We start from the raw sequence: 24893 nt of genomic DNA, 5'->3' as shown, positions 1-24893 counted from the left end.
TGTGTGTGTGTGTGTGTGTGTGTAAATACTGACTTTACCCCGGTAGTGCTAGTAAATTTTAATGAAGTTTTTTGATTATATAAATTTGACACTATATTATTTTATAAATATTTCTGTCAAATAGATAAAATAAAATAATAAAAAGTAAAATGTCTGTACATGTCTGTGAAAGTAAAAAAAAAAACAACTTATATTGTTTTTTTAATAATTCATAGATCCGAGGTTAATAAGTTGCTTTGTTTGTGTTTTGGTTTTTATTAACTTCTGATTTTTAGAAAAAGAAAATGTGAGTGAATCACCTCAACTTTATTTATACAATATAATAATATCAGACACAAACAACACCCAAAGTGTTTTACGGAGCCAAACAAAACAAAGACACCAAGGTGAACGGAAAGTCAAATTATTCATCAAGTGTATTTAAAGTTTCTAAAAACAAATTAAAAAGAGAAATTAAAAGTAGCATCTCAGAGGATTAATGAATAAAGCACAAGATCTTTAAAGGTCAGGTTTAAGCTTTGATTGAACCCTATCGCCCCCCCCGGCCTTTTTCAGGCCTCTGCTTGGAAATGACATACCTATAATGAAATTTAAATTATTTTGTGACAGAAAGGTCTACTTTAATACTTTTAGAGTCAGAGAAAGGTTTGAGACTTGCTGAGACGTGTTATTATGAGTATATGTGTTACTGATGAAGAATAAATGAAGATGAGACAAAAAACTAAAACAAACCAAACAGCAGCGGTGTTGTGGTTTCTCAAGAAGTGGAGATACTCTCAAGTTTTCGCCCTCTTTTTAAAAAAAAAAAAAAAAAAAAGAAAGTAGCAAAAAAAAAAGGCCTTTTCAGAAAAAGCGATAAGTAAGACTACTCTGCTTAGTTTACACCAAATATCCATCAGTATATGTGCTCATTGTTACACAGATTGTTACAAACCAGTATGGGCACACATAGACTACTGAGAGACAGGCTCATAGACATATATACAATTATCTTCATTATGTCTATGTTCAGGCTAAAGTTAACTGATGGCTACCTGCACCAGTGTAGCATAGCTGACATAAATACATGTGTAAGGACTTGTAATTGTAAAAGCAGCATCACAGGGGGTTTAGAAGTGGGTAGACTCCGTATACTCATGTATACCCTGGACAACACCACCTGTCAGGATGAACACAAATATGACTTTGGAACGATTCAGCTCTAAATGTCTCATATTACATCAAACCAAACTACATGAACATTACCTCTGCAAAGGGAAACTCTGGTAAAACAGAACAAAATGACAGATTTTAGTCCAGATGGTTCAGGTGAGGCTACTTGTTCTTAAAACGCCCCAGCTGGAGGACCTCTGGGTTTTAAAGGTTAAAAGTGAGCAGTCTGATTCATGAACCCATGAAGGTAACAAGTTCCAAAGCTGAAAAGCCTAAAAACCAAAGCCTCTACTCCCATTCCAGACTACGAAATTCTGAGAACAACAGCTCAGCCGGGATCCTGAGAGCAAAGTGTCCTTATCTGGTGACAGGGAACAATACGGCCTTTCACATGGGTTGGCCATTAAAAGCTTTGTATGTGATAAGAAGGATTTTGTAACCTGTTCTAAATCCTGCCACAGCAGGGAAATGGGATCTGTACTGGAGTCATCAGTCCGTTTTCCAGCAGCAGCAGCCAGTTCTCCCAATTAGCTGAAGGATTTTATTGCTAAGTCGGCGTTGCGTCAGTTTATAATTACACCAAAGGCATGAACCGGCTTGTCAGCATCACTTCTGATTGTTTTAATGTGTCCCTGTTTAGTGTCACAGCTGAAAAACTAAATCTAGTTCCTCCCAATAGAACTGGAACCAACACAATGCCATCAACAAAAACATATTATTAGAAAATGAGTCATACTTGAGTTCTGCCTGAATCCCGAAGAAGAAAATGAAATGTTTTCCAGATATTTAGCTTTTACCTTTAGTCACTCACTGGTTTATTTAGGTTTCACTGATAAATAAAGAAGTGTGTCATCAGCATAACATTGTACAGATGTTTTTATGGTGTTATTGCCCCAAAAGTAGCAAGTATGAGAAGAATGGAAGTTGTCCTAGATCAGAACCCTGTGGAACACCGCTCACCCGATTCGATCAGGTCTAATTCTGAAAAGGTCTGAGAAAAGAGCAGAGAGGGGAAGGAAGAGGCCTCTTTTACCTGTCAGGTAAGGTGTAGGACGAGATGATGGATCCAGCCATTCCTCGAGTGCTTGCGCAGTCACTTCCTGCTCCCAGGCTGCCTGTTTCTCTCTGCGCTGATTCTTTAGCGAGTTCTCCAGGCTGAACCTCTAATCTGAAGCCACAAAGAACACTGTTGTCAATAACGTATTTTCAGGTGAAAACTGGGATTTAAAAAGCATAATCTGAACAGATAGAAGGTTTACAACTTGATTTAATTAGAAATATAATAATTTTGACGTCTGACCTGCTGTATTTGCTGGTGCGAGTCCCCAGAGCCCCACCAGCCAGGGTGTTAAAGTGGGGAGTGTTGCCGAGAGTCCCAGGGGCCACAGAGAGGCCCTCGCTGGGGGAAGTGGTGCTAAGACCGCTGACCGCCCCATCCAGGCTGCTTTCTCCGAGGCTCGGAGATTTGAGGGCTCGCCACGCATCTGCGACTGCAGTCAGAAACAAATCGTTCCCTTTAAAAGTGTAAAAACACAGAACGTTTTCTTTGCATGAGTTGAATAAAAATATTTAGTTCACCTGTGATTGGACCATCGTCCTCATCAAAGTCGATCCGCACGCCACGCCCCTTTCCTCTGCTCACACCACAGCCTCCTCCTCTGCACAGAGAGATGGGCACGACGCCGTACACGTAGGCCAGCATGATGGGAACACCAATGCCTGGAAAACAGAAGTGTGAAAAACAAGAGTTTTAACCAAGCGGCAACCTCTGGTAGTTTAAAGTGAAGCCTATGAAAAAAATGCCAAAACATGCAGTTCCCCCCTCCTCCACTTGGGGCTCCAAAACAGAGCGAATCCTCATAGACTCCCATGTTAAAAAGACCAACTTCACAGCAGAAATAAACATGTTTACAACCTGGTACAATAGCATTTCAGGTCTAATAGATCAGGTTTACCTTCATGACAGCTGTGAGGAGAGTGAATTTTTTTCCAACTCCTCTGTTTAGAAGTAATTTAATCTCAAAATTTGGGCATATTTAGGGACGTGTCCTTTTGATTGACAGGTACCCGATCTCTTGCTTCAAGAAGGAGGAATGTAGAACAACCGCGGTTTTTAGTTGGTTTACAGCGTGACTTAGCTTTAGCCCGCTTACATCCATTTGCTAGTTAGCTCCTGTTCGCTCTGGGTTAGGTCAGTTAGCTCTTAGCTAAAGGCATCTCGGAGTTCGCTAGATGTCAATAATCTACGACATGCTTACAGCCCCCCTCTCAGCTCCACCTCTTTGCCCATATTTGTATTTTCTGGGAGAGACGACATGTGTGACGCTCCCAAGATGGCGATGGTAGGAACTGCCCAATGAGCTTCAAATCAGAAAGCTACGGGTGACGTCATGGGGTCTCCGCCCATCTTTTATATACAGTCTACGGTTTTAACAAAGGCCACTATTACTGTTGTTCCACAGAGCAGTAGTTCACAACCCATCCCAAAGGGAGTCCCTTACAGAGCACAGGGGGTTTCCAAGGATTGACTGTTAAGAACTATATCACAGTCATGTTTCAACATTAGACGGGTGGGCGGGTCCACAACTTTCTGATAGTTGCATGAAGGGAGTCCAAAAGAAAAACAGGTTTGGAGCTACGGCTGTGGAGGTCAAACCAGTAGAACATGAAGGTTAATCATCATTCTTACCCACGCTGACGGCTGCAATGACGGGGGCGGTGATAATTGACAGGGCCACACCCCCAGTGATGGCCAAATTCCTTCTGTGGCGAGACGCCTTCTTCAGCTCGTAGTGAGCGTGAATCTGCAGCAGAGACGAGAAGAACCACAAGACATGAAGGTGGATTTTAACACCTTTGCACAGCGTTGTGTGTAAACTTTCCAGTTGAAACTGGAGACATCAGTTTCGGCATCCACATCACCTCAGCCTCACAAATCATTCATGAATCAGCTGATGAGCCATCTGTGTGTCACCATATCAACTTAAAGGTACAATGTGTATAAAATACTGACATCTAGTGGTAAACATTGGTATGAAAAATACTTCAAATGCCAACAAAAGTTGTGACTGGGCGATGGACAAAATTCTTCCAGACAACTTTAAGTGTGTCTTTGAAGCGAAATTGGGGCCTTGACTGACTCTGCATCATTGCCCATAAAACTTTAAAATATGACTTCAGCAGTTATGTAATACAGCAGTTCTCAACCTTTGTGCAACACAGTACCCCTTGTAAAATGTTTTTTCAGTCAAGTACCCTCCAACCACTGCAAAGTATTTTTAGTTCAGAAAAAACATGAAATACAATGAAATACAACACTTTGTCATTTGTGTTTGGTTTATTAAACTTCAACCGTGCAAAACAATGGCATTTGTTTTGCACATCTCTACTACGCTTCAACCAGAACTACATTGTTTGCGTTAAGGCGACAGTGACTGACGGATATGATTTGACTTGTTACGTGTGGGGTTCACGTCGGACGTGGGATTTTGGGAGGTGTAAATCTAAATCTAAATTCAGTTTATAAATGTACACTTACATTATTCAAAATATATTAAATATTTATACAATATTATATCTATATTTTCTATCTAAGGATGTTTTAAAGAAATCATAAAAAGATATATGTTTTCAAAAAATTTATGTACCCCATGGAATGCCTTAAAGTACCTCCAGGGGTACACGTACCCCCATTTGAGAAACAGTGATGTAATGGAGCCAAAAAAATGCTAATGCTAAATGGCCGTCCATTAATGCATGGAGGCTTTCACATTGGCTAATTTTCATATATAAAACTATCCTTGGCTGAGTTCTTTTATATCCCTGCATACATGTCTAGAAACCAGACTCATAATGGCCTTTACCCTCATTCTGATCTCGCAAGAACAGACCCTGGTGTTTGGGTGGGGGAGGACATTTACTGATTTGAAATGACCAAAAATTGATCTTTCTGGAGAAGTTTAAGCTTATTTATAGGAGAATTTAAGTCTACTTCTATGGTTCTTTTAAGGCATAACTCCTAAACTGTTGGCACAGCTGCCATAAATGTGGACCCACTGCAGGGCAGATATGAATAGGTCCTTCTAATAGAATAAAAAGATAACATTTATTTTAGAAATATATGCAAAAAGAAATAAATTTAGCTTTTTTTGTCATTGAAGTTTTATTTATTGATTTTTTTTTTGTTTTGTTTTACTCCACTTTTAATTTAACCAGCAGCTCTTCATCAGGATTTGCAGAAAGAAATATGAAGAATAACCCTCATCCATAAGAGGGTGCTACAGCACCAACACACACCACAAAGCAACAACCAAATGCTTTCCTTCTAGATACAAATTATTTATCTTGCAATAAAATACATTTTATTGTTTTACAGCAACAGAAACATGACACAGTTGTGGTATTGTCACATTTATGAAGACAGCAGAGGAATTTGAATGTGTTTGGTTTGAATAAGAGGAGATTACAGCTTTTTAAAGACCCAGTAATGCTGCAGTGATTGGTTCTAAATAGATTTCAAGCCAGTTTACCCATGAAAAACATGACAGGAAGCCATTCATGTTGAGGTCAGAGTAAATGGAAACTTACTGGAACTGAGAGTAGATTAAAATATTTTGGAATTTTAAAAAAAAAAGCAGAAAACAGAAGTTGGAAAAGCTCTGTAGTAATGTCTTGTGGTAAAGTCAGTTCTCGATAATCACAAGAGGAGGGTTGTGAAAGGCTGACTGAGTCACCACAATGCTGCGGTTTCTGAGCAGATGGAGGGCAAATGTTGAGCAAACTGACCATAAAGGTTACAAAGTCTTTGTACAGTACACAGTTTGTACAGCTAAAATGAGAAGATGAAAATGAAACCTCTCAACATAAGTGTTAAAAAAAAAAACCTTCTTTTCACCATACAAAGTTCAAAATGTTGCCAAATAATCAAAATCACTCATATAAAAGTACTAAAATTTAAATAATTAGGTTTGATGTCCTCAGTATTTAACATGTAAATTTTAACACTTATTCCAAATGTTTTTCTTCTTAGACTATTTTTCCTGCCATAGACCTTTTCGATACAACCTATAGCTTTTACACATCAACTTTTTCTTCAAAAGTGAAGCTTTGTGCTACCTTTCCCTCCACTTTCTGAAAAAGGCGGGAATCTCCATAGCAACCACTAGATAGGCTCCATAGGCTATGTAACAATAGACCATTTTGGTCATTTCTGCATATGTAGCTGGTATTAGCACATAAATGTTCCTGGAGGAAACAAAACACAGTTGTTAAGCTACACAGTTGCATCTTTACAGATTAATTTAGAGCCTCGGTGGACAGTTGTTGAGCATTTGACTGTTCAAACTATCAACGCGAGAAGGAACAAGAATTGGAAATATGTTTTCACTTGTTTATCATGAAAAAAAAAAACAGATGTAGTTGCATCTGGTGGATGTTTCAAAGTCTAGCATATCCCAAGATTATGCTAGCTGCTGCAGCAGTTAAAAGCAATCAAAGATGGTGGAGTTTTGCAGCTGGACAGCAGGAAAACTACCGTATCTTATGTCTTATATTCACAAAAAATAATATCTTTAGCTTCATGGTAGTTATACTTGTCAAAACTGTCATCCTTAATGTTGCTAACTTGTTGATGCTAATTTAATTGACCAGCGGTTTTAATTTTTATCTTTTTTTTCCTGATGAAAAATTAGATAATATCCTAATAACTTATGTTCAAGGACAAAAAATTATGACAAAACCAACACTTTCAACAACAAAAAGAGAAAAAAACATAAATTTCAGAGACAAGAAAACACATTTCGGTGCTAAAGCTAATGCCATATCATGAGCTACGGGTGCTTTTGCAAGGCTATGGACTGAAACATGACGCAGTTGTCATGTTAATGTTACTAATTAGAGAAATCCGCCTTTAATCTGAGATGTAAGATTAGGTATAAATGCCATTATAATTCATTTATGGCAACATTTGCCATTTTTATTTCAGTTTATTTATGCACTAGTTATTAAAAAAAGAGACAAAAAACAAACAGATCACACCAGAAAAGATGAGAAAAGACCAACACTGGCAGTCAATTAATGCATCTATGAAAAGATTAAACAAGAAAAATCTAAAGTTTCAACAACCTGCCCTCTCTGTGGGGGGCTCACCTTGCGACCGACGTAAACCGGGATGCCGATGACCATGGCAGGAACAGCGATCCCTGCAATGAGTGTGATGCCGACCGGAGCGCCAATCAGAGTTCCCAGCTGCCACAGGATCTTCTTCTTCCTGCTCCAAGGCTTCTTCCCCCAGAACGTGCAGCCGGATGGACTGAAGAGAAGAACAAGTGTAAAAACGAGGGGACAAAAGGCACAGAAAGGTGGAAAACCTACGGTAGCTGAGTTTACATGATGCAGGTCGGCTACCTGAGGTAGTGCAGGTCGGAAATCTCCTTCATGCAGAGCCAGCAGAACTCGCAGCCACAGACGGCGCAGGTCATGTGATTGCAGCTGCCATCGTTCATCTTGATGATGTAGGCGCCACAGCGAGGGCAGGGCTTGATGTCATCAGCTGGAGACAGAAGGAAGTCCGGTCAGAACAGGTGACATCATCGCTCTCAGACAGAAAATATTGGCTTGAAAGGAAAAATCTGACTTTTTGGAAAAATAGTTGACTGTGTTATTCAGTGAAACTCGGGCATGGGAGGAGTTCGGCGAGGCCATGGAGAAAGACTTCCGGACGACTTCGAGGAGATTCTGGTCCACCATCCGGCGGCTCAGGAGGGGGAAGCAGTGAGTACAGTACTCCACAATACTGAGTACAGTGGAGATGGGGAGCTGCTGACCTCAACTCGGGACGTTGTGGGTCGGTGGAAGGAATACTTTGAAGACCTCCTCAATCCTACCAACACGTCTTCTTATGAGGAAGCAGAGCTGGTGGACTCAGGGGTGGACTCTCCTATCTCTGGGGCTGAAGTTGATGAGGTGGTCAAATAGCTCCTTGGCGGCAAGGCCCCGGGGGTGGATGAGATCCGCCCGGAGTTCCTTAAGGCTCTGGATGCTGTGGGGCGGTCCTGGCTGACACGCCTCTGCAGCATCGCGTGGACATCGGGGGCAGTACCGCTGGATTGGCAGACTGGGGTGGTGGTCCCCCTTTTTAAGAAGGGGGACCGGAGGGTGTGTTCCAATTACATGGGAATCACACTCCTCAGCCTCCCTGGTAAGGTCTATTCAGGGGTCCTGGAGAGGAGGGTCCGCCGGATAGTCGAATCCCGGATTGAGGAGGAGCAGTGTGGTTTTCGTCCTGGTCGTGGAACAGTGGACCAGCTCTTTACCCTCTTTGGGGTCCTGGAGGGGGCATGGGAGTTTGCCCAACCAGCCTACATGTGCTTTGTGGACCTGGAGAAGGCTCCTGTGGGGGGTACTCCGGGAGTATGGGGTACCGGACCCCCTTGTACGAGCTGTCCGGTCCCTGTACGACGGGTGTCAGAGCTTGGTCCGTGTTGCCAGTAGTAAGTCAAATTTGTTTCCGGTGAGGGTTGCACTCCGCCAAGGTTTCCCTTTATCACCGATTCTGTTCATAACTTATATGGACAGAATTTCTAGGTGCAGCCAAGGTGTTTAGGGGATCCGGCTTGGTGGCCTCAGGATTGGGTCCCTGCTTTTTGCAGATGACGTGGTCCTGTTGGCTTCATCTGGTTGTGATCTCCAGCTCTCGCTTGAGCGATTTGCGGCCGACTGTGAAGCGGCTGGGATGAGAATCAGCACCTCCAAATCTGAGACCATGGTCCTCAGCCGGAATAGGGTGGATTGTCCTCTCCGGGTCGGGAGTTAGGTCCTGCCTCAAGTGGAGGAGTTTAAATATCTCGGGGTCTTGAAGGATGGAGCGTGAGATCGACAGACGGATCGGTGCGGCGTCTGCAGTAATGCGGACTCTGCGCCGGTCTGTCGTGGTGAAGAAGGAGCTGAGCCAGAGGGCAAAGCTCTCGATTTACCAGTCGATCTACGTTCCTACCCTCACCTATGGTCATGAGCTGTGGGTCGTGACCGAAAGAACGAGATCTCGTATACAGGAGGCTGAAATGAGTTTCCTCTGCAGGGTGGCCGGGCTCTCCCTTAGAGATAGGATGAGGAGCTCGGTCATCCGGGAGGAGAACAGAGTAGAGCCGCTGCTCCTCCACATTGAGAGGAACCAGTTGAGGTGGCTCGGGCATCTGGTCAGGATGCCTCCTGGACGCCTCCCTGGGGAGGTGTTCCAGGCACGTCCCTCTGGGAGGAGACCCCGGGGAAGACCCAGGACACGCTGGAGGGATTATATCTCTCGGCTGGCCTGGGAACGCCTCGGGATCCCCCCCGCAGAGTTGGCAAATGTGGCTGGGGAGAGGGAAGTCTGGGCTTCCCTGCTTAGGCTGCTGCCCCCGCGACCCGACCCCGGATAAGCGGCAGAAGATGAAGATGAAGAAGCAAAACAAAAGACATACTGCTGGAAGCAAAAGTTTAGGCACCCCTATAAAGTTTTGTTTTGTTTTGTTTTTTTTTTTTACATGGAACACGCCTAATGATTGAAATGTGACGTGCAAACACTGTCAGATCAATCAGACTGAGAAGGGATGTTTTAAACCCTTTCATGGTCGTATCACCAGGCAAACGTAACCACCTAAACGTTCACTCCCATTGTTTTGTGCTGGATGTTTGTGCGCATGCTTAAACCACATGGCGGTTACGCAATATCGGAAGTTTTCGGGGAAGGAAAATAGCAGCAGGAAAACGTAACGGGACTGTGGCAGATGCAATGTTTCTGTTGGAAACGTAAAGAATTTGGAAATGTTGGGCATGTGGACGGTCAAAAGTCCAAATTGAAAGAAAAAGAAAAGAAAATGATGTAAATACAACTGGTGACCTGAAGGAGTTGCCACGGCGAATCATCGCTCGGGTTAATTGGTTCGTTTTACGCCGGATGCCCTTCCTGACGCAACTTTCTGCATTTATACGGGCTTGGGACCGGCCATCCGAGAACAATCCTCCTCAGGGTGCAGCAGCGTAAAATCATGGAAATACAACTGATTTACAGAAAACTCCGCCGACAGCAGCCAAAGCGTCGCATCGATGTGCTTCAGTAGCATGAACCTATAAAAACACGCAGCTCCCGCCATGATGTCCTTCATTTACTGGAATTTACCTGGAATGGATCACAGCACATCATGGTTTAATCCACTTAGACGGTTGAGCTCTGATCTCTGGGAACTTTTGGGCTGATACGTGTGCATGTAGGAGTAGCTTGTTTATTTACTTGTTCTACTGATGGGATTTATCTCCCTCCTCCGGTTCTCTGTTTCACCCTCATGTTCTTTCTGTCCTCTGTTTTCTGTTCCTTCGCGTATCTCCACATCTCTCCTTCCCTTCTCTGTCATCATTTTCTTCTTCTTCTCTCGGTTCGGATGCTGTTGACTAAGCAGAGAGGCTGCGAGCTGGACTTTGATGAGTCAGTTCTGAGGACTTGGCACAAGGAGGCAGACTGGAAGTCAAGATCCAAGGAGGAGGAGGAAAATGGCAGCTAAAGGGATTTATCTGATGGATTTTTAATCAAAATGGGATTAAGGAGTCATTCAGAGAAGCATGTTGACTCAGATGACAGCAGAGGATTTTATGATTCTGTCAGTCTGATGTAACTAAAACCACGTTCGGATGATAAACACTCGTTTTCTTTTCTCACCAGCTGGTCCAAGTTAGACTGATGGTAGAAACAACAGTGGGACTGGACCCTGACAGATCCCTGATTTGACCCCACACCATCACAGAACCCTGATCCGACCCAGGAGCATCACAGAACCCTGATCCGACCCAGGAGCACCACAGAACCCTGATCCGACCTCGGACTCTCACAGGTTTCCACCATGTGGTGGACCATCTCAGACGCCTCTGAGTTCAGAACTCTTTGCAGGTTTAGGACCAGGTTTACAGAGGCGCCGTTAAGTTAAGTTAACCCCAGTAAGTGCGGACTTGCACATGCTCAGATCAGTCCGGATCATTCCACAAAACCGTGTTGAGACGAAAGATCAGCTGGTAAAAACAGAAAGCTTCTAAACTGGTAATATTTTAGAGGAGAATCTGGGAGAGTTTAGAGGCCTTGCTAAAGGGTTTAGAGGTTTATCTCTGTGGGCCCGCCAGGGATCCGAAGCCCTGGTTTCTCCAGACTCAAGCCTGCCTGTAACCACGAGGCTACCACCCCCCGAACACCCCCCTTGCACCGTTTTAGGATCCTGACTGAAAGTTTTGGTGACATGTTGAAGTGTTGACAGCGAGCAGGGGGCTGCAGTCATGAGAGGGGAGACAGGGATGTAAATAGCGCCTCATGCTTGACGGAACTTCCCCCAGCGGTGGGAACGCCGAGCAGCTGCTGCATCAGACGCCTGGCGGGTTCGACGCTGACAGACGCTGCAGCAGGACGTGTGATGAAGGCTGACGAAGGCGAGAGACTCCGAGGTGTGAAAAGACTTTCAGAGCGGAAATGCGGAGGGTGAAGATTTTATCTTTGTGTCTACAAACAGATGTGTGAACTCGGCAACAGACGGGCTTCTTTTCTTCCCCAGTGAGGCTGTAGGGCCCCATTTTCAGGTCCTCACCTGGCCCCTGCTCCTGGGTGTAGCTGGGCGAGTGGTTGCTGTGGGTGTGCAGGGATTGCGCCCTTTGCTGGCGGGCCGAGTCGCAGGTCTGGTTGGGGTGCCATGCCTGCTTACAGTGGTAGCAGAACTCCGCGCCGCAGCCGTCTCTGCGACAAACCAGCCTGGGACAGCTGGCGCAGCCCGAGGCGATGACGGCGAACCTGAGAGGAAAACACAGAGGAAGCAAAAGTAAAGTCAGAAAAATGGCTCTGAGGTGCTGTCAGGCTCCGCAGAGACACCAGAGCGAACCAAATGGATCACTGGTGACTCGTCTCCCACTGAGGATCAATATACCACACCACCACCCACGTCATGAAGTCAACCATGCCCAGTCTACAGCTGAGCAGCACAAAACCACAATATTCCACCTTTGTTCTGCGACATTAACCCTCCCACTGCGGATATTTCTGCTTTTGTCCTGCTAACAGCAGTCAGACATTCAAACCAGACATGAACAAAACCACGTTCTGCATTCAGAAATGCTGAAAACTGAGAACTCAAACGAAACTCAAGCTCTTCTGTTTGGTCACTTAAAGGGAACATTATCCTGTAGACCGACAAGAGGGGGAAACTGGATCAATCATTGGATCAATATACTAACAACAGAGAGAGGAGGAGACAAGATGAAGCCGGTCGATGTGGAGTTGACATGAGTACAGTGACGGAGAGGCAGAGGTGAGCTGATGGTGATCACGAAGAGGTTTTTCCGTATTTACAGGTAGCTTTCCTGGATGATCCCGAAAATATAGAAATAATGATCCCCTTGACTTTTTGAATTTTTATTTTATTTATCTGTTTATTTGGCATTATTGTTTGCACTGCTGGACCAGACTGGAGAGGACAGAAGAGAGACAGAAAGAGAAAGAAGAGAAAACACCTCATTGAGAAAGTGAAAGAGATAAAGAGAGAGAGGGAAAAAAAACCTACAAATTTGTGTGTGTATATTATATATATATATATATATATATATATATATATATATATATATATATATATATATATATATATATATATATATATATATATATATATATATATATATATATATATATATATATATATATATATGTATACGCACTCGCCAGTATGAACACATACATACAAGCCAACTTTAGATTCACAGTTCCCCTGCCGAGGCCTAAGCTATCAACTGTCGGAAGCGCCAAAAACTAAAAGGTTAAATATAAATGAGAAACACACAAAGAAAACTAGCTGCTGTTGGTGAATAAACCTCCAGACAAATGTGACTGTGTCACATGCAGAACATGCAGAGTGGAACGTGTTCAGAGACGAGTGATCATGCCATCAAAGGCAAGAGGCAGGCCAGGAGGCAAGAGGCAGACCAGGAGGACCCCCCGAGACCCGGGCCACAGGCAGCCTCCCCCTAAGTGATTTTACAGCAGACCCCAACCGACCCACTCCAGAGTCAGCCATGCGCCCACCCAGGAGGTGGCAGAGGGAGGGTCCAAGCAAGAGTCCCCCACAGTCAGGAGGAACAGGCCCCAGCAGGCCCGGTCCAGCAAGAACCGGCCGCCCAGGGCAGACAGAGCGTGGGCCCCATGGCCATATTGTCATACTATATTGCCTAAAATCCTCTTCTCACCCTGAAAGTAGCCAATTAATTAAATGCTCAAAATGAAAAGCATGCAGCTGCTCGTGGAAGCGGCAGGACGGATTGGATTGGATGACTGGATGGTGATATGTCTAGCAACCTCAACCCTTCTCATGCCTCTCTTCATGCATAAATCACGTGATCACAGATGTCTGGAGCTCATGCTAAGGCAACAAGGTGAGAGCCAGAGTTTGGCTAGCTACCTTAACTAGCACATTCTTACTTTGAAGCATTACGTGTTCCTGTGCTTTGGAGGCGTGTAGCTTGCTTGAGCAGTCATTCCACCTGCTGTAAAATCATTTAATTCTTTACTGAACAAAACATGAATCTCAAATATCTGAATGAAAAGGAAGAAGAATCTTATACAATCGGCTGAAACACAACAAAATAAAAATATCTGCAGTGCAACGTGTGATCAGTTTCCAACCTGATACCTGATATTTCACACCTTATTTACTCATAGCAGCTTTATTTACTCATTTTGATTGTTCAGTTTCTTTATCCAGATTGTTCCATAAACTGACTCCGTACTCAGAAACGCATCACTTAAATGCTTCTGTTCTGCATCCTGGTTTCATAAATACCTTTTTAAATCATTATAACATTATCTTTTTCTAACTTTCAGGAAAACATTTATTGTTATGCATGACATATGTTGTTCTGCAACAGGTCCAGCCAGACTGGTGACCTTACTGGTTCTGATGATTTTGTGGGAATTTTAAAAGTGATGCCAGTGACGAAGCCAAAGGAGGAAATGAAGACGGAGGGGAAAGTCTGAGATGTAGCAGTGTCAGTCACTGGAGCGATCACAAAGGAAGGTGTTGTGAACAACTGTCACAAAGCTAAGTGGGTGAAAACAAGCCGTGGGAGTGGAAGAAAAGCAGGCGAGGAAAAAAAAACAAAGCTGCTGCCACTTTTCTGCAAGTTCCTCATGTTTTCATGTTCTTCTGTTAAAAGAAAAGAGCGAGGCTGAAGCAATAACATGAAAAACTTGAGTAATTATCTTGGCACTCTCCCAGCATGTTAATCATTTACACCTCCTCCAACGTTCTGACAGGAACGTTTTTTAGGACTTCGTTGGAGAAAACAGCAGAAAAGTCAAGCCTGAGGCACCTGAGTGCTGATTTACAACACAAGCCGTAGGCACACAGGTTGGTTTGAACACGCAACGTGGCTGATTTCATAAAGAAACCCAAGAGGAAGGGGTGAAAATACAGAGAGAAAAGACAAGAGTCAACATGAGACTGACTTTTACTGGCTGGAGAGATCTCAGAGAAGAGACAGGATGCAAAGTAGCTGCTGACTTAGCAGTCATTGGCTAAAAAGATCCAATGTTCAGTGTGTGGCAGAAGCTGGGACCAAAAGGGACATTGCAGCTACGCACACATGCAACAAGACATTGTCTTTATGTCCACGTACATTGTTAAACATGAACAGGAAATAGTGAACCCCAGATCTCATCCAATTAATAAGTGAAACACGTCATACATGCTGCTTGCGTCACTGTTTTTTATGAGGCTCATACAGACACAAGTCCATCATCGAAACCAGACACCGATTACAGCAAACCATCTGGATTTAACAACAAAAGCAGCAGATTGCTCTGCTGAGAGAACTCTGTGGATGCTAACACAGCTAGCATAACAACAACAAAGACTCCAAAAAAAATCAATAAACACACACAGACACTTTCTAAACCCAACTTGACAAAATCCAGTGAGCATCTAATGCTTTAAATGAGCCGAAATTGACAATATTTTACCAACAACTGTGAACATTTCTGAGCCGATAAATGAAATACATAACAGAACTCTGCCTGAAAGCCTGGACTGGAAGCAAGTAATCAGAGTACTGTCCAATAAATTAGTTTTATATAATCTACCTAATTTACACGTTAACATTTCAACATCTGCCAGCATTCCTTCATGGCCGTTGCTATGGAAACAGTGTCGCTTCCGACCTGGATGATGGCTTTACATTCTAGCTGCTCAGCGGGGATTCTCTGCACGTTTGCGATTGGTCAGATGCTGCAAACTCCGCCCCTTTCTGCGAGTGCAACTTGATTTTTAAGGGAAAACCTGGGTTGAGTCAATAACCTGCTTCGTAGTAGCGCTTATCTGGATCAGCAACGTCTGAGTGAGCCAACCAGGTAACTAGGAGATGCTCATCTCGCTTCATAGTCTCGGCCTTTAGCTCCTTCATCATGGTGGAGGAAGTTCTGGTTTAAAGCGCATCATCCCGGCATCATGTTTCACCCCATGTATGTGGAGATGGCTTGTATCAACTTGTGAGTAAGTTCCTCAGCAGAGAGCGGGGAAGGTGAGTTTATGAAAAGAAAGATCACACATGTGATCAACCAGGATGTGGCTTATCTGTCTGCGTTTGTCCATTCATGCCGGAGAGCAGAGGGAAGACACGGAGGGGAAGTTCCAGGTTTACACAACTGGAATAAAACTTCACACATCGTCTGTTCAGCCGTTCAGGCTGACAACACTAAATAGTTAAAAAATAAAACAAAAACAGCTTGGTACATCATTCTTCCTTAATATAATTATTTCAGTTTGTATTATGAGGTGAGTCAGTTCACATGATCAGTATTATTACACAGATGTGGAAAAACACGTCTATATTTGTGCATTTGGCACAACTACTCGAGCTTGAAGTTACTCTGATGCTTGTTTAATAGTGTATTTTTCACTCCCATGTTTTCTAATGTTGTAGCTCACCTGACTTGTTTTATTTTAAAATGTAAAACAAGTTTTTACGATGTAATACATTTTTTGTGGCTTTGTAGTACTTTTTAAATAAAATTAAATCTTATATTGTGATCTGTAAAATGTAATCAAATGAAATTAGTAAATAAATAAATGTGTAAATATGTTAAAGAAATTTGTAAATAAGTAAAGAAAAATGTATTTTGATAAATAAGTATAAAGAAATAAAACGTACATAAGATATAAAATGTATTACTTATGAAAATTGTAAATAGATTTGAAATTGTATTTATTTAAAGAAATCTAAAAATATATATAAAAGAAATACATAATATTTATACCGTAAATAATTCACATAAAATTTAGAAATGAAATAATTAAATAGGTAAAATACAATAATGTAAAAAAATAGCCTTTAAAAGGTAATTTTCCTCTTAATAATCATTTGCGTGTTTTATCCAGGTCAGTTTTATACAGGTCACTTGTTACAGGACTTTTTCTTTTGTTTGTTTTGGTTTTTTGGTTTTTATTAGTGGTGTGATTTTTTTCCCTGGTCAAATAACGGTGAAATAAAATGCAAAAAAAAAAACAAAAAAAACAACAACTTTTGAAACTGTGTCTTTTTTCAAAACAAATGGTAGATTTGAGTAATTAAAACTGATCATTTAATGTAAACATCTTGCTAATGTATTTGCAATTCTTTGCTCTAAAATAAACGTTTAACTTAGGAATTTTCTTGAGTTATAGGCTGTTATTTTTCACCCTCAAGATCTGATTGTTCTGTTGGTGGAACTTTAAAGGAACTCAAATGAAAGTCATGACTCGATGCAATCAGTTGGTTTCTATTATGGGATATGTATGAATGGGATTGAACTGATGTGTATGTAAAGTTTCCTGTGACAACATTGTTGTGAAGTGGCGCTGTACAAATAAAGCTGAATTGAACTGAATTGAATGGAATAATAGCATTACATTACTGCTACTAACAGCATCAAAGCGTGGAAATTAATTCTGAACTCTGTACTGGATGATCTGATGCAACAACCACGGAAACGTAAAAAGATGCATGGATGTAATGCATGAGGGCGGCAACGTTTGAAACAGATTCATGTTTCATTTGATTTTCTTAGTAAGACCTTGTTTTGTTCAGACAAGATATGACAAGATGTGACATTCCTGTTTGATAGTTGGGCAAAAACATGCAGCACATCCACCAGAATGTTCCTGCCTGTGAAGGTCACGCAACGCTTCAATCAGTGCACAAACTTTCATTTCATATTAAGCAAAAAAAAAAACAAAAAACCAGATAGTATTTCTCCTGCATAATCAGATCTGATTTACAGAGAAAGAGAATCACGACACTTAAAAGAGACAAATCAACACAAGAAAGAAAGCTTGTCATATTTCTTTTAATATTTCTGTTTTATAAAATAACAGAAAACCAGCATGTGTTGTCTGAAGTTCACCTGATTAGTGTCATGCTGCGATATAATTGTGCAACATGATCGCACAGAAAAAGCATAAGCAAAGCCTGAACAAAGCCTGAATGTGTGCATAATGTCATGGTGGTCCTACCACATGTTTCACTGACAGAAAATCCCCCTAAATCCCACGAGGAAGTTACCAAAACCATTAAGATTCCACTTTCTGCCACCATGGATGGAAGCACTAAATTACACAACTGTTTGATGTTACGTTGTGTAAACGCCGAGTCATAACGAATGTTTTCTAAAACGCAGAAGGAAGTTCACATTTCCAAACAAAAGGAGGGTTAAAAGGGAGTTTTATCACCTCAAGCTGAGATGTAAATGTAAAACACAGCATACCAGAGAGGACGGAGATGAGAGGGCGAGGCAGAGGAGTTTTATGAGTGCTGACATGCTGCGTTTTGAGAGGAAGCGTGTAAAGACAGTCCTGTCAGCGCTCATCTCCAGCAGGAGCCACCTGGGAGCCCTGCCGAGCCCGTAAACGCAACGCTGCACGCAGATGCGCACCAACAGCAGGCTGACTAACACCAGGACCACACACACACACACACACACGCATGATGAACAACACAAACACAAAGATGCATCTGTCGCTACGACGACTCAAACATGCACACAGATTCCAGAAAGTCTGTATTGATCTGTGTAATTAAGTCCCAACTTCTGTTGCCCTGGCAACGCTCCCTCTGTGCAGCATCGACAGTCACCTTGGCAACTGACAGCCAGAGCAGACGGCAGCGGGTCAGTCTTTGTTCTGACTGGATCCTCACGTTGTAGGGCTGCGGGGAGCAGGTCAGAGGTGAAGGCGCTGTCATGACCATGAAAACGTTTTCAGGGAATCCGTCGAACGGCGACAAAATGTCTGTTTCTGATGCAAAAATCCACGTTGAACAAAACCATCACACTTTTAAAAAACCATTTAAATGATTCATTTCAGGTATTTTCTTCTAACTGACGTGTCCCAGTGTTTAGTTTCCTTTTATATGTGTGATTTTCAGTCTAATTTTACTGGTTTTCCAGTGGGATTTTTCCAGTTTGTTGGTTCTGCTTTTAAAAAAATGTTTTGTGATCTCTTTGGAAATAAAGAAATAAAATAAATTTGACCTTCATCATCATAAAAACACATGGAAGCATGGGATCTCCTGACAATCAGCTGCTAATCCGAACATCTTTTGTCTAAAGTCGTCTGCTTTCCAACCAGCTGCTGGTTTAATGCACAGCTACACAACACCGGCGCTTTTAAAGCTCCAACGGGAAATTACTGATCACGCTTCACGGTTATTATCAATGATGGAGTTGCATCGTTCTGTAAGACCATTTATACGGTCTCTATTATTAGCTAAGCTTGATTAGCTTGGTTGTAAAGATGCTGATCATGAATCTGTTTTTAGCTGCAGAGCTTCAGACTGTAGAACATGTTTCTGTTTTGCAGCCCCTAGTGGATGAAGGGGGAACTGCAGTTTCATGCACTTCTGTATAGGCTTCACTTTTAACCCCCGGAGGTTGCCGCTTGAGTAGCCACGTAAACATCTGGGACATTAAGGTCTGCGAACCGATGCACAGCGGTCGGGAACTCTCAGGAACAAGCTTTGCATATTCCTGGGAGATGTCTGACAAAAACAGTTCAGACTTTTGAATTGTGTATTTTTAAAATGTAGCTAGCTGGAACAGTTTTCCCAGCACCTCCTATCATACTTTTTCATATTCCACCATGGAAATATGCATATGGCTTGTAAGGTTGTTTTTATTTACACTTTTATTCATCAGTATGTGTGTATTTGTGTGTTATACTTGTATTTGTTGTGATGCATGTTCCTTTATTTCTGTTTCTTTCTGGACTTTATCCTGCTAGAGTCGCTGTAACAAGTGGATTTTTCCACTGTGAAATTAAACAAAGTTTAAGTGTAAGTCGATCCTGCCTTTAACGCTTCCTGTGAAAGGTCGTTTTAAAGTTCCTTCTCCGAGGAAACAGATCCCAGTCCGGCGTCAGGAAGCAGACACCATCTCATCTTCAAACTTCCCTTTCTAATAACGTTTATAGTCAGGTCTGGCATCCCTTTATGATGCTGCTAAAGGCCAAGGCTACTGGGTGATGTCCCATGATGCACTGGGCTCCTCTCTGCTCTCTTTACTCTCTATATATAATATACAACATTATAACTGCATTTCTTTTTCTTTGTTACTCTGGTTTACAGTTATTCTGCTTGTTGACTCTTTCCTGTCCTCTCCACTCCAACCAGTTCTGCCTCATAAGAGTTCATTATTTCTCCTGTCTGAAATAAATTAATGTTTGTCCTTCAGGCGACGTCAATGTGGAAGATGTTGGTTTTACTTTGACGTGTTTCGACTGGCATCTGCAGTCTTCCTCAGAGGCGAGCTGCAGACGCCAGTCGAAACACGTCAAGGTAAACCCGACATCTTCCACCGTAACCTCGTCTGAAAGCAGAAACGGGTCATATGTTTGGTTTTCCGTCCCGTTAGGAGGAGTTTTTTCTCCCTACTGTCGCCCTGTGCATGCTCTGGACGGGGAATTCAGCTGAAGACAAGATGTGATTCACTTCTTGAGCGCAATATGTTTAAAAAGAAACAGAAACTAAGGATTTTTACAGGGAAAAATAGGCTTAACATCAACCTGGATCACACCTGTCAGGTATCTAGATGCATCTATAGACGTATTATAGAATGTAAAAGTTATGTATCTATAACAGAATGAATATTTAGTAAAATAATAGTCCACAAATTCCAAATAAGTACATACAAATGTGTGATTCAACATATAAATAAGAACAGAATCTATAATAATGTGTCTAATTTATCATCATACTTGTTATATTCACAGATAAATAATCAGTAAATAAATAATCAGTAAAACATGCAGGTTAACAGATTTATAACTACTACATTCAGATTATTTATTTATATGTGACTTATATTAGATGTAAAAATAAACTTTGAACTCCTTTTTCAACACTTTCTGATTATTTCAGTTCTATTTGTTGCTTTAGTTTTTGTTTTTATGTCTGATTTGTTGATGTAATCACTTGTTCAAAATAAAAACATGAATAAAAAAATCAACGAAAAAAGATAAAAGAAGATAAATGCTGGAATTGAACTAGACAGGGCCAACCTTTACTGCTGTTTCTTATGACGTTTACAGAAGCTGTGATGGGGGGGGGGGGGGGATGAGCGTCAACCTTCGTCTTACTCGTACAGAAGGAAATATCTGCAGCTGCTTCGGGGCTCTGAGTGAAGACGACTCGTACACAAAGCAAACACTTGTTTCTTTGACTTAGAAATCAGCAGATTTCATAAAACCTTCTGGAAGTTTCTCCTCAGCTGCTCCAGTTCTCAGCCGACTGGTTTTACAGACACGTTCTCCTCCTTCTGAACACGACCAGTAAAACCAACTGGTTCATGTCATATCATGAAAAGGATCCAGCTGCTGCACGTCGGCTCGCTGGCGGCCAAAGCAGCTCACATCTACACGACTTTCCCTCACGCACAGCGAGGCCTTCCTCTCATCCGAACTCAGTCCTGCTCCGTTTGTTTCTCTCCTCGCTGCAGCTCCGGATGTTTGTGCTGAATAACAATCAGGACTTAGTCAACCTGGCTGAATTAAAGAGGATCTGAGTCACCGCTGGCGTCAGACGGAGGATTGTCCTGCTGCATATTCAGGTCGTCCTCACCTTCTATGATACCACTTATACACACACACACACACACACACACACACACACACACACACTTTGGTTCTTGTTTTATTTTATTTCTCCATTAAAGAACATGAACTAGTTTTGTTTCCGCCTGCAGCAGAGGAATGAAAGTAAACAGACTTATTTCCATCAAGGTTAAAGTCAAACCAGAATGTTCTGAGGCCCGTTAACTCGCTCTACACGCGGTCGTTTATACAGTATTGATATAAAATAATACCTGTTGTGGTTCATAAAACACAGCTGATAAACCAAAACACCGGCGGACCAACGGGGTGATGCTCAGCCCGGTCAACGTCCACGCAGTCCGCAGGAATGTCGCTCCCTTTGTCTCACATTTCCTCCTCAGACTCACCATCGTCATGGCAACCAGCACATTCATTACATAATCACCTAAATCACTCAATTATTTTTTCTAGATATGCTTCATCTTCATCCACCTGCACAGAAACGGATCGCAGCGCGACAGAACGGCGTGTTCTTGGTGACATCATCAGTGTTCGTCTGTCTTCTGCAGCTCATTGGAGGATTTTTTAAAAACTTTTTATTTGTTTTTCGAAGCAAACGCTTGAAGGATTCTCAGGACGATTTTCAGGAGAGTGCACGCATCACTGTCCGAGAAGGTCAGGAAGCCTGGATGTGTCTGGAAATCTCCAGAGAAAGTCGCGTTTAGCAGGAAAATGAGAACAACGCCAGAGAGTTTGACCGTTTTCATCGGTTTCCTGTGTAGAAACATCGGTGAGCAGCCTGGATACGTACGGCTGGCCGTGCAAACTGGAGGCCTACCCTGGTATATGCAGCTCATTTAGTCTCTCAGGCGTCTGATGACCATCGCCTGGTCTGTTGATGGGAAAGTTTCGAGACTGCGGGATGAGTTGGAGTCTGCAGCGAGTTTAACGCAGCGAAACTGTCGAGGTGAACCCTGACGCTGGTGTTTGACAGCCTGATAACCTGGTTATTACCGCAGAAATGGGTGCATGTTTGTAGAAATGTGGGTGCAGCATGAAGATTGTCTGGAATACCAAAGAAAATCTTTAAAATCGGCCAGTGCTGGATCTGTCCACCTCCATTTTCTCTTGCAGCAAGGTGGGCTGGTTTTCCAACCACACGGTGATCAGAGGAAGGTAAAATAAACGTTAGGGGTCTCTAATAACTAGGGCTGTGACGATACGCTTTTGTCCCGATTCGATTCCATATTTTTTGGGTGGCGATTCGATTTAAATTGCGATTCTCAAAATTCTTCGATATCACTGATTTTTGTAGATTAAAAACTAAATAAATGTATAAAACTTTTTCTTTGATCGTCGTCTTTCTTGATTTCAATGAGGAAAAAACAACACAGTCGCCAGATCATCATTCTGCTGCTATAATGCCCAAGAAGACAAATAAAACAATCAATAAAAACAATAAAATTTAAATTGTGACGCAAAACAATCATGATTTTCGATTTTTCGAGTCGATTTTCCCGACTCCTACTAATAACGCCCTCTTCTCCAGCTTCTTTAAATCTACTTCTAAGAACAATAGTTCACTGGAATTAAAAAATTATCTGTGTTCAGCGTGGAAATAATATGCAGATGAGCTCTTTAGGCTGCTTTTTGGTCGTTACCGTGTGAGAGTAACGTTTGATTGAATTAAGAAAAGGTTCTCTAATAGAACAGGAGTGGTTGCTAACTGTAGCTGCATTTCTGTGACATTTCGTTGCAAACTAGAAGCGATATTTGTAAGTTTCGACAGACAACCATTGCTATTTGATTTGTAGGTGTTTCCATTGAACAGTGTTCAGCGCCTCAGCCTCAAGTCTCGTAACATCGTTACTTTCGCGAGATTTTATGAAAATTGTGGTTTATGCAAAGTAGGCATGTAGCATTATTTTGGGGTTTTCTACTTGCTACGGAGAATTTGCTACGGACGTTTTTTTTTTTTAGCTTTTCTTCCTCATTTTCTTTTCTAAAACTCTGAAATTCTGGGGTTTTTTCCGCACCGCGCCGTCTTTATGAGAGATGAATTGGTCATATGACCCCGACGTCACGTCCGGGGACAAGTAAATGCCTAAAAAGTTCCATTACACTTTTGCGATATGTTTCAATATCGAAACGTCAGAAAAACCACTTTATCCAAGCATAAAAACTTTTTAGCGATATTTGACACTTTTCCAGGATGTGGATGTTCAATTAGCGTTTTTTTGGCGATATTTAGTTTTTGCGCAATTCTAGGTGAGATGGAAATGAAACTTGTAAAATGACTCGGTCTTGTGTCGGTCCCTGCTTTCGTCCTGAGATCAGGTCTCCACTGCCCCGCCGCCGATCGCAGCGTGCAGGATCACATTTCAACCTCCAACTACCTTTTATATGCAGGTATCGACATTTTAAAACAATCTTTCATTTGCGATATGACATCCGGTATGAATCCCAGGAACATTATTCCAGGATTCGTGGGAATCTTGACACCAAATACGTCCTGAAACGTCTCATTAGTTCTGTCTCAGACTGGTTGCCTTTTGCACAAAAACAGAAAACATGATTGGCTTCATGTTCACGCGTTGTGCTGACTGGCTCGTTGGGTGATTTCTTAGACACTTGCTTCCTGGAGGCACATAAATGTTTTTATGATAAATAGTTTGCTGATTTTGTTTGTATACAACAACATTTGTACGTTTCCTTGGAAACGACACGTTTAACTGTAACAGGTTGTGAGTTTTAGGATTTTAAAACTCTTGTTTGATTAGTTACCCTTTAATGCCTGTGTCATGTTTGCACATAAATGGACAATAATTCGAAGACTACATAACAGACTGAAGATGTGAGAACCAACATCAGTCGTTTCAGACTGAACCGGGTCACTGGGACTTTGAGGTCGCAGGAAAACTTTGACAATGAGGTGGTTTTGATTTTTAAAAATACAATGTGAGTAATATACATTCTGTAATTCTAGACGGTTTTTTGTTTTGTTTTAATTTTATTATTATTATTTTATATCATCATTATTATTATTTATTATTAATATTATTATTAACATTTATTATTAATATTATAATAAATAATAATAATGATAATAATAATATTTTTTTTATCATCGTTATTATTACTATTGTTATTATTGTATATGTGAGGGGTGTGTGGTAATATGTTGGTTGGGAAAGTGTATATGTGTGTGGTTAAGTTGTAAAATGCAAAACATATAAATATAGTTGATTAAAAAAGAAAAAAAAACTGTGCGAGCTCATCCAGGATGTTGTTCATGAAAAAACAGCTCTTTTACTCCGTCTGAGGGGTCAATAAAACTGAATTCTTGCAAATCAAACGAGGAGGAATATGTGAAAGATGAAGACACTTTCATGGAGAAACTGTGGAAATGTAACAGAAACAACTAAAATGTCCATTTAACTGGATTGTTTGGACGGTTTTTAATGTAAAATGTTGGAAAAATGTTAACTAACAGATTTATTTGAGGTTTTCCGCTGTGGTCACCTTATCATTAATGCGTCACACCTCTGGGCTCATGCATGGCACGTGCACAGCCTGCTAGGTTGTGCTGAAAACCTCCTGTTCCTGAACATTAATCCAGATTTCAGCTCC

General features: G+C 41.8%; 1 protein-coding gene across 1 annotated transcript in view; it reads right to left on the bottom strand.

Annotated features, from left to right (window-relative positions):
• rnf19b (ring finger protein 19B) overlaps positions 1-24893 on the bottom strand; it is a 30878-nt gene that overhangs the window by 4294 nt on the left and 1691 nt on the right. Inside the window, exons 2-8 of the mRNA XM_079258497.1 lie at positions 11754-11953; positions 7558-7702; positions 7300-7462; positions 3842-3956; positions 2731-2871; positions 2453-2642; positions 2186-2320 (exon numbers count right to left, since the gene is read on the bottom strand). Of these exons, the coding sequence (XP_079114623.1) occupies positions 2186-2320; positions 2453-2642; positions 2731-2871; positions 3842-3956; positions 7300-7462; positions 7558-7702; positions 11754-11953 (1089 nt within the window). The remainder of the gene's footprint in view (positions 1-2185; positions 2321-2452; positions 2643-2730; positions 2872-3841; positions 3957-7299; positions 7463-7557; positions 7703-11753; positions 11954-24893) is intronic.

The sequence above is a fragment of the Telmatherina bonti genome (genome assembly GCF_933228915.1).
Source record: "Telmatherina bonti genome assembly, chromosome: 19".
Lineage (NCBI taxonomy): Eukaryota > Metazoa > Chordata > Actinopteri > Atheriniformes > Telmatherinidae > Telmatherina > Telmatherina bonti.
Note: the sequence above shows the minus strand (reverse complement) of the source record. Positions and strands in the feature narration are given on the sequence as shown.